We start from the raw sequence: 12,414 nt of genomic DNA, 5'->3' as shown, positions 1-12,414 counted from the left end.
TCTCGAGAGGAATGTCAAACCAATTGGCCTTTTGGCTCCTTCCAGCTGAGACAGCCAGGAAAACATACTGGAGGTCCAATTCCCGCTGGCTCTTTTAACGAGGGCTCTTGGAAATGGGATTACCCCCGCAGAGGAGGGCAGTTATCCAGCCTGTTACACAATCACGAAGCCTGCGGAACCCTCTGCTTTTATAGGACTTCCTCAGCATTTTGAAATATTAGTCACTGGGAAGACTAAAATCCAATAACATCCAGTTGCTGGCAATTCCCATGACTTCCTCTGCCTTCTCTCCCACCTGTGAAAATGGTAGGGTTGAAATGGAAAGCCTCCCGCCCTCCTAAACAAACACACACATGCACACAAACCCTAAAGCTGCCTTGGCTTCACCTGATATGAACAGATGAATTGGGAGTGGCTTAGCAGGCTATGTAGGGCTGTCAAGGGGTGGAGGTACATAGGAGTGACGGCTATTTAAGATGCTGTGTTGAGTGTGTTAGAGAGACAGACACACATGCTTCTAAAGAGCAGAGTCCTAGTGAATTCTCTACCTTTGAGAACACCCATTCATTGAGAGAGAGAGAGAGAAGGGGGGGGGGGAGGCAAGAACAGGAGTTTTAGTTTGCAGCTGTCCTTACAGAGACTTTCATACCTGCGCAGTTCAAGTCTAAAGCTGGTTCCATCTGGGGTGAATTTAGAAATTTCTCAAGCAGTTGCTGGAAGCAAAGGGGGGGAAATAATGCAGAGCCCGGTCAGCACTCATTTGGCTTGGTTATGTGTGATAACCGTCTCTTTGGCCGTATATCCGGCATGGCTGCAAAAGCCTCCCAAGAGGAAGGTGATCAGCGGGAACGTCAAGGTCCTGGGTTGCTGCGAGGAGGTGAAAGAGCTGAAGATGCAGGTGGCCAACCTGACAGCCTTGATAGAGGAGCTGAGCAAGAAGCAGGAGGACGAGATGGGGAACGCCCTCGTGCAGGTGATGGAGCTGGAAGGGACCCTGAAGCAAATGGACCTGCGCCTCAATGACGTGGAAGGGAAATACTCGGAGATGAACAACCAGCTGGGCATCGTGCAGCTCCAGGCGGCCCAAACCGTCACGCAAACATCAGCCGGTAAGGTGATTCCCCCCCCCCCCCCCGCTGCTGTGCTGAGCCACTGCTAATAAATGCAGATGGGAAAAACCAGCCATCGGCTTGTGTCTCCCCGGGGGCCAGTTCTGGCATAGTGATTTTCTTGGTGGGTAAGCTTTTTAAATTACAGATGTGGAAATCATAACACTGGTATTGAGAGAGAGAGAGAAAAAATCCATGTGGATTTTTCTTCCAAGAAAGATCCGTTACCAGCATACTGAATTCCAGCCCATGGATTTTCTCTGTTAAACCTCCTTGAAAGTAACATTTTCCACAGGTGTCCTTAGGAATATTTCCAAAAGCATGCCTGCAGGGGAAACTATTACTTCAGAGAGGCCTTCAGTTTTTGCCACAAATTGCATCCATCAATGGGGGATTATTCCCCTGCAAGAAGGTTGAGTGCCCAGAATGACAGCTTAGGTTGTAATGCTATGCATAGTGACTTGGTAGTAAGGAAGTGGCGCTTATGAATAACATGGATAACAAACTGAATCTAGGAGGCAAGAACAGAGCTTTCGACTGCAGTGCTGTGAAATCTGCCTAAAATATCTTATTCTGTCCTCTATCCAAATAGGCAAAATCAAATTATCCATTTCAGTCTTCTCCTGTTAACTCATAAAAGCAGAAGAGGCATTTCCCAAACAGTCTAAAGGGTCTGCAATCCGAATACTTGCTTTTGATCTATCAGATGTGTTGCCTTTCTTTTAAAAGACAGTTTATTTTAAACAGTACATGGATTAATCTGCGTAAAAAGTTGCACGCGATCCAAAATAAAAGATCTCTAGACTATCAACACACCGATAAAGAAATGCCTAAGTGCTGATTATTTTCAACAGAAAGTGTTGGTTTTAAACCCAATTTCCATTTGTGTTTCCTCAGAAGCAGACCATAGCATAAGTCTCTGGTAAATTACAAGCGAGTTCCAAACTTTTTCAGCCTGAGGTTCTGAGAGTGAGATTCTGCAGCTTTTAAAAAACCTGCTGTTATCTAGAATGAAGCACACAATTCAAATGTGTCACACCTTAAAAACTACAAGTTTTTATCATGACATAAAATTTGTGGACTAGAGTCTGCTTCATGAGGTGGATTCTCAGTTGGACATATTTGGAGGGGAAAAAATTATAAGTACCAGAGAATGGTCTTTTGACTTTGCTGTTTATAAAGCCTCTCCCTCCACAACCTCCATGAAATTGGCCTCTAGTCATAAAGGCTTACACTGCAATAACAGTGTGGCCATTTTTAAGAGGTCATGGAACTTCTGCTTATTTTTCCTGCACCAGAAGAACACAGCTGCCCCTCTGGCCACTATATGACGACTACCTCTACGACTCCAGTTACATAAAAGGCAGGGGGATGACTAGCTTTTCATTGGCCTATGGCCTGTGCTTATATTGCTCAAGGACATGGGCTGTCCTTAACTAAGGAGTTATACTGCACCACCCAAATTGGGGGTGGTGATGCTTGTGTTACATGCACGTGGTTAAGAGAGAGAGTATGCCAGCACAGGTCAGTGTGAGTGTGTGAAATTCATATCATTTGATATGCGAACACACATGGGTTTAGGATGCAATACAGTTAACAACATCACCACTCTCCCCCTCAGATCATACTTGCAAATAAGAGGATGAAAGTCCCTAACCCATGAATATGCTGCTAACTTGCTTTGCCCACACACACCCGTGTTCATTATCTGAAGCCTCAAGGACAGCAAGAGTCAGTCCTCTCTCTCCCTGGCCACTTGAAAACAATCCTTTCTCAGTGCAGGCGACTGGTTATTTTAGAAGCCTGTCTGGGACCTCTAAAATTGACCTCACCTGACCTTAAAGTTTTGAAATTTGGTAGAATCCCCCCCTAGGTAATCTATTCCCAAACCAAGGCCAAAACCACAGAATTTTTAAAAACTGCAATATGTCATCTCAGAGGCATGGCAAAACCAAAGTATGGTTTTGCAAAACAACCCAGCACATAAGAACATAAGAGAAGCCATGTTGGATCAGGCCAATGGCCCATCCAGTCCAACACTCTGTGTCACACAGTGGCCAAAAAATTTATATACATACATATATATATATATATATATATATATATATACACACACACACACACACACACACACACACACATATATATAAACACTGTGGCTAATAGCCACTGATGGACCTCTGCTCCAGATGTTTATCCAATCCCCTCTTGAAGCTATGCTTGTAGCCGCCACCACCTCCTGTGGCAGTGAATTCCACATGTTAATCACCCTTTGGGTGAAGAAGTACTTCCTTTTATCCATTTTAACCCGACTGCTCAGCAATTTCATTGAATGCCCGCGAGTTCTTGTATTGTGAGAAAGGGAGAAAAGGACTTCTCTCTCTACCTTCTCCATCCCATGCAAGAGGCAGCAGCAGAAGGACTTGAATCGTCGGATACAAGGAAGTCACAGTGGGCACCTAATCCCAACAGGTGGAAACCATTCCATTCAGCTTGCGCACTGCTACAGCTGTCAGGATGGATAAAAATTCTCCCCAGACACAGCCTCTCCCCTAGAAGCAGCTGGATGTTCATTTCCGACACAGATGGGAAACGAAGGTTTCCAAAGGCTGACACGCTCGCATGAGCGGGAAGGCACCTTACAAACACGGGTGGGCTCTGAAGCGGAAAACAGACCACGAGCAGCCCAAACGTGTTGGACTTCCTAACTTGGCTCGTCTGCCCAACTGCACAATTGAAGCGGGCATGCCGGCTCCAGGCCTGGCCATCCTCTCAGATCAACGTATCTGGGCTTGAAGGATGGCAAATATGCACAAGTCTACCTTGCCTTACTCCAGCGTGGGAGTATTCTGAGATGGGTTTAAGAGACGAGGAGGAGGAATTTGAGCAGAGAAAATGGAAAGTGGGCTTTGTGCATTTAGAAAGCAGGTTCTGCACGGAGCACAACCAGTGCTCTATGCAGCACTTGAAATGCTTCCCCCTTAGAAGAATGCTGTGATGTTAGGGCATCACCAACCCCAGTTTTATAGGCGAGGAGACTAAGGGATGGAGACTTGCCCAAGGCCAACCCCTACTGTCTGAATATCAGCCTCCAAAATCCATCTTTTGATACATTGGTTGCTGAACTGTCTTCTGCTTTTTGCTAGTCACTTTAGAATGGATTTGGAAGGAGGAAAAGGAATTCAGATTGGCATGTCAAAGCCACCCACAGCCTCTTTCCCATTGGGCCCGGGCTTAATTTGGGGCCCTGCATGTTGTACAGCCCCATCTCTGTGGGATTTCTAAAGGTTACTGAAGGCTCAAGGAATGGGAGGCCTCTCTCAGAGTGGATGAGGACACCCTGGAAGGAGCCTCTGTCCTGCAGCACGATGCAGTTCGCTTCATCACAGGAGTATCAACATCCGCCTCAGCACCAGACTACTGGTTACCCAGCAGTCATCCAAGCTACCTCCTACAAACTTGAGCCTATGCATGGAAGACAGAAAGAATGTCATGATAACAGCCTTGATCACAGCGCCAGAAGAGTCCAAAAGGCCAGGCCTGATCTGCTGCCATCAAAAGCAATGCTATACAAATGCCCTCCTCCTCCCATGGATCACCCCATGCAAAAAAGGCTAGGGCCCCCTCTCCACGGATCAACACACACAAGAAAAGCTAGTGGCCACCCACAAGCACAGTGTTGGTGCAAAGCAGAGGGACCTTTAAAGTGCTCCAGATGCCTCCAAGTAAAACAGTCAAGCCAAAACTACAAGAGACCATCCCCTCTAAAGCCCTTCCTTTTTAGCCAACGCAGCTGTGGCAGTGGTACTTCCTTTCAGACTCTAACTAGCTGTGTACAGACTCTGGCTTTTCTAAAGAAAATGTTGCCGAAGTGCAAGTATATGCCATCCAATATTCACCATGCCTTCCACACCTGGTAATGCCACCACTCTCATCTCTTTGGCAGTATGCAATTCACCGGCTATAGTCCACTAGAACTATCTGTTCTGTAAGTGCCTTGGGGCAAAGAACAGATGGCTAAAAACAGCTGATTTGACATATTACTTATTCAATTCATTTGCAACCCACTTTTCTTCCCAACGGGGACCCAATACATCATTCTCCTAGAGAAAGTAGAAAAGAAGTACTTTTCTCCCTTTCACACAATACAAGAACTTGTGGGCATTCAATGAAATTGCTGAGCAGTCAGCTTAGAACTGATAAAAGGAAGTCCTTCTTCACCCAAAGGGTGATTAACACATGGAATTCACTGCCACAGGATGTGGTGACGGCTACAAGCATAGACAGCTTCAAGAGGGGATTGGATAAAAATATGGAGCAGAGGTCCATCAGTGGCTATTAGCCACAGCAATTTAATGGAACTGTCTGGGGCAGTGATGCTCTGTATTCTTGGTGCTTGGGGAGGGCAAAGTGGAAGGGCTTCTAGACCCACTTGTGAACCTTCTGATGGCACTTGGGGGGGGGGGGGTTTGGCCACTGTGTGACACAGAGTGTTGGACTGGATGGGCCATTGGCCTGATCCAACATGGCTTCTCTTATGTTCTTTTGTGACACAGAGTGTTGGACTGTATGGGCCATTGGCCTGATCCAACATGGCTTCTCTTCTGTTCTTATGTGACACAGAGTGTTGGACTGGATGGCCATTGGCCTGATCCAATATGGCTTCTCTTATGTTCTTATGTGACACAGAGTGTTGGACTGTATGGGCCATTGGCCTGATCCAACATGGCTTCTCTTATGTTCTTATGTGACACAGAGTGTTGGACTGGATGGGCCATTGGCCTGATCCAACATGGCTTCTCTTATGTTCTTATGTTCCTCTCCATTTTATCTTCTCAACAACACTGTGATGTCAGTTAGAATGAACAAGTATGACTGCCCAAGGTCACATAGCAAGCTTCCCAGGTAGAGTGGGGAGGGGATTTGAACCTTGGTCTCCCAGATATTAATCCAACACTCTTAACTACTACACCACACTAACTCTCTTGACTTGAAGTTAAAGATGTAAAATTTTAAGCCACAAGGGGAAAAGCCAGAAATGTTAGTAATATATTTACTCCTTCTCAAACATATCTCTTTTACTGATTTAACAACACAAGTGCATCATTTATACTTTCATTATCATATAAAATTGTACTATTTGGCACAGTTATGGAGTTTAAAAGTAAAAATGTCTTCAGTTTGCTGAAGAATAACTACAAGGATGCCTAATACTTGAGAAAGAGTTGTACACTGCTGCACCAAATACTTGCAAGGCATAAGTTATCTTAACTTTTTACATATAAAGAAAAGGGGGGGGGGGATAAATGTTGGAGGCAGAAAACACATTCTGCTGTAGACAAAAAAGTGTGTTTGGACAGAAACACTCTAATGCGGACACAAGAGCAGGCCTACCACCTGCATATCTGGATATCAAGTTAAAATGCTCTTGACCTCTAAGGTGTTACTGGACTCAAATGCAACATTATAGCATATTAATTTTTGCCGAAATTACCGTATTTTTCGCTCCATAAGACGCACCTGAGCATAAGACGCACCTAGTTTTTAGAGCTGTTTGTGTGAATTTAGAGGCATTTGTGTGAATTTTTTGCAGTATTCGCTCCTTAAGACGCACACACTTTTCCCTCCACTTTTTTTGAGGGAAAAAGTGAGTCTTATGGTGCAAAAAATACGGTATTTAAATTTAAACAAAACACTTCTCAAAAATGTATAGGCCTACAGCATACAAAAGAATTAGCATCATTTAATATTTGTAGACTTACATAAAAATGTTAATGACACACAGTTTTAGTAAACTCTTGGTTTTTCATTTCACTTATTCCAATGGGAGGGGGGGGGATAATAGGGGTTTTTTAGTGCTTCCCAAAAGTGAAAATGCCAACAGGATTTTTCATGCTATACATTTTGAACGTGCAAACCCTTTCCTTATTTCATGCCTTCTAAAAAGGGAAGATATTTCATAGCCTTTTTGACTGCTCCCTGAAATTACCCAATTTTTCTATTGGAAAAATTGAAAGACAGTCCTAAATTTTTTTTAAAAATCTGGTTTATTTCCCCCATCTGTATCTAAGGTCAAGGACAGGCTTTCTGGTCCCTTAGGCATCTGTAATTTCCTGATCTTTTAACCATACAATTATAATAATTCGGATATTTTTGTGGGCTTAATGTAACAGGGCACGTTAGGGCACTTTGTGGCTCCCTGCGCAACTACATCTGAAAGCTGTATTGGATGATATGCCCGACTTCCGAAACATTTCTTTTCATTATCAAATGTAATGGAAAAGTCTTCAATAACTAAAACGCTACTAAGGTTTAGGAAATTGGGGTGGTGGAGCAGGAAGACCGAAACGCAGACTGGCTTCACCCAGGGCTCTGGTCTCACTTGCTTCCTTCCCTTCTTGATTTCACCCAGATGCTGTCTATGACTGTTCATCCCTCTATCAGAGGAATTACAGAACCTCCGGTGTTTACAAGCTGCTACCTGACGAATTCCTGGGAACCCCAGAGCTGCAGGTAAAGAACTGTGACATGTTGTTTCATTCACTGAAAATAACGCTTTCCCCTTGCACCCTGAGCTAAAAACCTCTAGAGGTGGCTTGCAACATGCAATAAGAAATAGTAAGCAGCAAAAAAACCAACAAATCAAAGCAATAACATTATGAAATTAGGAGGCAAAAATAAAAATGGGGAATCTAATAAGTAACAGTTTAAAAGCACAAAAACAACAATCTTCATATCAGTCCGGCAAGGACGGGAAGGTTTGGAATCTTAACACATATGGGTGTTGAGTGAATCACAGCCGGGCCACCACAACAGAAAAACAACCCACATCAAGGCTAAAAAAATGCGATTACACAGAATAGACACAAGCCCAGCTTGTTGAAATCATTCTGATCAGTCACGCTTGCCTGGCAAAGATTACTAAATGAAAAGTGTTCTGACCCTTCCCTAACCTCACTGACTGACTGGAACTGCTCCTGTTGTCAAGTCTCTGTAAAACCTTGGTCAAGCCTGTACTTAACTTTGGTTCAAGCAAAGAGCCTTCTGGGTAAAGCCTATCTGTATTCCAATGCTGCTAGCTAAACCTCTCCCTACCCCCCTCCCTTTCCTTTGTTATGTAGCCTTGCTTTGAAATGGGAATATGTGAAGCCATAATCTGTGCCTTCTCAGGCTGGGCATCGGGGGAGGTTGGGGCCAGAGACGCTCAAGGCCAAAGCCGGCCTGAGAAAGAAATTGTAACATCAATGTGTGAATGTGCCCTGCATAGTGCCCCTCCCTTAAGAATCCCTTTGAAGTGTACCTTATATGATGGCATTGTACTGTATGATCTTTAGTCTTTCAATTTGAACTTAACCAAGTACATCCTTATAAAAAAACTAGCTACTTTGTTTCAACAATGACTCGTTATTGAATTTGGAGACTTGACACCTGCTCCCATGCCTCCAGGTGTACTGCGACATGGAGACAGATGGGGGTGGCTGGACCGTCATCCAGAGGCGCAAAGTTGGTCTGATCCCCTTCAACAGAGACTGGAAACAGTACAAGCAAGGGTTTGGCAGCATCCAGGGAGACTTCTGGCTGGGAAATGAACACATCCATCGGCTTTCTAGGCGCCCAACCATGCTGCGTGTGGAGCTAGAGGCAAGTGATTGGTTTCGAACACAAGGCTGACCTATGGCAACACTGAGGCAAATACAAAGTTCTGCCATTAGAAAGTGGAGCAGTCCAAGGGCAACTTCCAAAAAGCAGCTCAAGGCAGTCCAGTGAGTACAGGTAACTCTTAGGACTGGTCTATGATGAGGTTGCCAATTCAGTATTTCCTCTTAAAGTGGCCATTTGTGCGAACTCAAAACAGCCAGGGCACATGTTTTGGGTGACTGCCACGCCACTAAGAAATCCCCTTACATTAGAGATCTGCCAAACCAGCGAGAAAATTAGGTCTTTCCTGAAGGCAGCTATCTCAGTTACATATAACTGGCTGTGTTTCATCTTTAACCACTGCCTCTTGTGCAGAAGACTGCCCAACCTGAGCAATCAAGAAGCACACAATTTTGAATGAATACCCACCTATTGCATAAAATGATAATGCACATGAGCCAGCATGGTGCAGTGATTTAGAGTGTCAGATTAGGATCTGAGAGGCTCAGGTTCAAATCCTAACATTGCCAAAGAAGCTTTCTGGGTAACCTTCAGCTAGCGACACACTCTCAACCTAACCTACTTTGCAGGGTTGCTGTGAAAGTAAAATGGAGAAGGGAAGAATACTGTAAGGGGAAGAAGAAGAAGATGATATTGGATTTATATCTCGCCCTCCACTCTGAAGAGTCTCAGAGCGGCTCACAATCTCCTTTCCCTTCCTCCCCCACAACAGACACCCTGTGAGGTGCGTGGGGCTGGAGAGGGCTCTCCCAGCAGCTGCCCTTTCAAGGACAACTTCTGCCAGAGCTATGGCTGACACAAGGCCATTCCAGCAGCTGCAAGTGGAGGAGTGGGGAATCAAACCCGGTTCTCCCAGATAAGAGTCCGCACACTTAACCACTATGGCTGACCCAAGGCCATTCCAGCAGGTGCAAGTGGAGGAGTGGGGGAATCAAACCTGGTTCTCCCAGATAAGAATCCGCTCACTTAACCACTATGGCTGACCCAAGGCCATTCCAGCAGCTGCAAGGGGAGGAGTGGGGGAATCAAACCCGGATCTCCCAGATTAGAGTCCGCTCACTTCACCACTATGGCTGACCCAAGGCCCTTCCAGCAGCTGCGAGTGGAGGAGTGGGGAATCAAACCCGGTTCTCCCAGATTAGAGTCCGCACACTTAACCACTACACCAAAGTCACTCTGGGTCCCTACAGGGGGAACATGAGTTATAAACTAAGTAAACATTTTTAAAAGCTATTATTACTTTAGAAGCAGAGTAACAAACGAGATTGACTTGTAAACCGTACAAGAATAAATGTTGAAAGAAAGGTTCCAATAGTTTGCGAGGGAATGCATTCCAGGCAAACATTTTCCTAGATAAACAGGCAATGGAAGTTGTGTCACTCTCCGCTGCTTTCTCACTTCCACCCGGCAGGACTGGAACGGCAACATCCGCTATGCTCAATACAACCACTTCACTCTGAGCAACGAGTTGAACAGCTACCGCCTGTTTCTAGCCAACTACAGTGGCAACATACCTCATGACTCCATGAGATACCATAACAACACAGCCTTCAGCACCAAGGACAAAGACAACGACAAATGTGTGGACCATTGTGCACTGTTACGCAAAGGTAGGCTCCATGCTGACTCCTGCTTCCTGTATGAAGTATCCAATGATGGGACTCGCCTCAAGACTTGCAGAGGCGACTCACCTTGGCTGACAACTGGCAGCTGAGCAGCCAGGCTGAGATGCTGCCAAAACATGCAGGGTGGGCTCAGTGATAAGAATCTGACAGCCAGGTAGGGCCAGTCACATCAAGGAGCCAAGGCTGGGAGGCAGCTGCAGCTGAGACAGGGCTTCAGGACACTTCTGGTTGGGTGAAGGGGTACAGGAGGGGAGCAAGGAGAGGGGATTGGAAGGGTGGCCTAGGAGGATCTGCAGCAACTGTCTTTCCTCTGAGGCCCTGCAGGCCTTACACTGCAGGGAAGATCAGAGTGGAGCAAGGGAGTGTCACGCTGGGGTTTGTCCAAGCAGGCAACTCTGTCATTTCCAAATTCTACATCGTAAAACTTCATTTCTTGCCCATGTTGTCTCCCTGGCCCCCTGAGGTCAGTTGGGGTGATCCTATTTATACCTTCAGATGTAAAAAAATAAGTCCAAGCTCTGTTTTAATAATATATTGATCTCTCTTTTAGAGAGTTTATTCCTTCATAGTTCTGGGACAAATGATGGAAATTGATTGACTTGGGGTAACACTGCTTAGGGTTGTACTGCTGGACAATTAGATCTACCTCCGCAGAGTAACTTCTGGGTGCATTTAACGTCATCCTTTCAGTTCAGGCAAAGTTAACAGAATGGCCCAAACTTGGCCAGTGTGCTACATGAACTGAACGTGCATCCTGTTCCAATGCAAGAATCCCTCTGTGCTCAAGCTGCCACGGAAAGATTTATTTCTTTTTTTAGGTTAGAAAGATTTAAAGCAGGGGTGTCGAGGGCCAGATTTGACATAAATGAGACCTAGTTGGGTTGGGCCATGTTGGGTCAAGCCATGTGTGTATCTATTTAAGATTAGGTGGCACAGATATAAACTTTTAAAAGAACACACAAAAATGATACATTTTTTGTACTTCTCCCATGGAACCCAGGGAACTGGGCAAAGGAAGCTCTGGCTCTTTCCCTCCTTCTTCAGGGTACCAAGAGGAGGAGGAGCCTCAACCAGTGGAGAAAACTGAGGTTTTGTTCGGTAGCTCCTATGCAACTGAGCAAGCCTTGCAAAGCAAGCTGAGACGCAGAAGGAAGCAAGAGAGCAGGAGAAGGAAGCAGACAAGAGGCAGTTGCTCGAGGGTCTGATAGGAGCCCTTTGGGGGCCTGATTTGGCCCCTGGGCCACACGTTTGACACCTCTGGTTTAAAGTCGCTGTCTTAGAAGACTGCCAGGGTTTACTGACATATTTGTGTTTTTACTCCTTGAAAGGTGGTTATTGGTACAACTGCTGCACAGACTCAAATCTGAATGGGATTTACTACCGCAACGGTGAACACAACAAGAGCACAGATGGTATCACCTGGTATGGCTGGCATGGCAAAACCTATTCCCTGAAAAGGGTCGAGATGAAGATTCGGCCAGCAGACTTCAAACCCCAAGGGGATAACAACAAAGTTGAGTAAGGCAGCAGCCACAGCACCACTTCATGGGGGACTATGGGGCAGGGTGGGGGAATAAAAAAGGAAACATTTTAAGTAGCAAAGCACAACCACTCATCTAAAAACACAAGGGCTATACACATGGATGCTGACTCACGCATTACTAATGACGCAGACCTCCAAACACTTTCAACTGCGACCCAAAGCTTTGGCAACTCTCTCATAACAAGGTTTTCTGACTAGAAGCACACCAGGACCGGGAGCCTCTTGCAACAGCACCCAGTCAAGGACTGAGTTAGGGTAACCAAAAGGAAGTCTCCGCAACATTTTATGACCTTTGGTTTCAAAAGGGGAGGAGGTGGAGATGACGCTTAGATTGAGACAGTTGCCAATTAAAATGGAAGCTGATAACGGGACTTCCAACGGCACAGAAAAGCTGTGGTGAAGCCAAAAGTAGCCAGCAAACAGATTCCAGATTTTGAATGTTACACGTTGTATTTGTTACCGGGTTTTGTTTCTTTTT

The 12,414-nt window shown here is 45.4% G+C and overlaps 2 protein-coding genes across 4 annotated transcripts in view; one reads left to right on the top strand and one right to left on the bottom strand.

Annotated features, from left to right (window-relative positions):
- MTOR (mechanistic target of rapamycin kinase) overlaps positions 1-12,414 on the bottom strand; it is a 137,594-nt gene that overhangs the window by 64,240 nt on the left and 60,940 nt on the right. The gene's annotated exons all lie outside the window — the stretch shown is intronic.
- ANGPTL7 (angiopoietin like 7) lies at positions 576-11,923 on the top strand. 2 transcript variants are annotated; one of them, XM_060259492.1, is made up of 5 exons: positions 576-1,109; positions 7,522-7,622; positions 8,556-8,750; positions 10,180-10,378; positions 11,722-11,923. In XM_060259492.1, exons 1-5 carry the CDS (start codon positions 737-739, stop codon positions 11,913-11,915), a joined length of 1,062 nt encoding a protein of 353 aa, XP_060115475.1. In that variant the 5' UTR covers positions 576-736; the 3' UTR covers positions 11,916-11,923. The 2 variants fall into 2 exon arrangements, with proteins under 2 accessions (XP_060115475.1, XP_060115476.1); XM_060259493.1 differs by lacking the exon at positions 8,556-8,750.

This window comes from Heteronotia binoei, chromosome 18 (assembly GCF_032191835.1).
Source record: "Heteronotia binoei isolate CCM8104 ecotype False Entrance Well chromosome 18, APGP_CSIRO_Hbin_v1, whole genome shotgun sequence".
Lineage (NCBI taxonomy): Eukaryota > Metazoa > Chordata > Lepidosauria > Squamata > Gekkonidae > Heteronotia > Heteronotia binoei.
Note: the sequence above shows the minus strand (reverse complement) of the source record. Positions and strands in the feature narration are given on the sequence as shown.

Bases quoted from the DNA above. Each gene is read 5' to 3' on its own strand.
- ANGPTL7 (XM_060259492.1), top strand. From the start codon at position 737: ATGCAGAGCCCGGTCAGCACTCATTTGGCTTGGTTATGTGTGATAACC. The intron at 8,751-10,179 runs GCAAGTGATTGG...TCCACCCGGCAG, and splicing joins TGCTGCGTGTGGAGCTAGAG to GACTGGAACGGCAACATCCG. The intron at 10,379-11,721 runs GTAGGCTCCATG...ACTCCTTGAAAG, and splicing joins TTGTGCACTGTTACGCAAAG to GTGGTTATTGGTACAACTGC.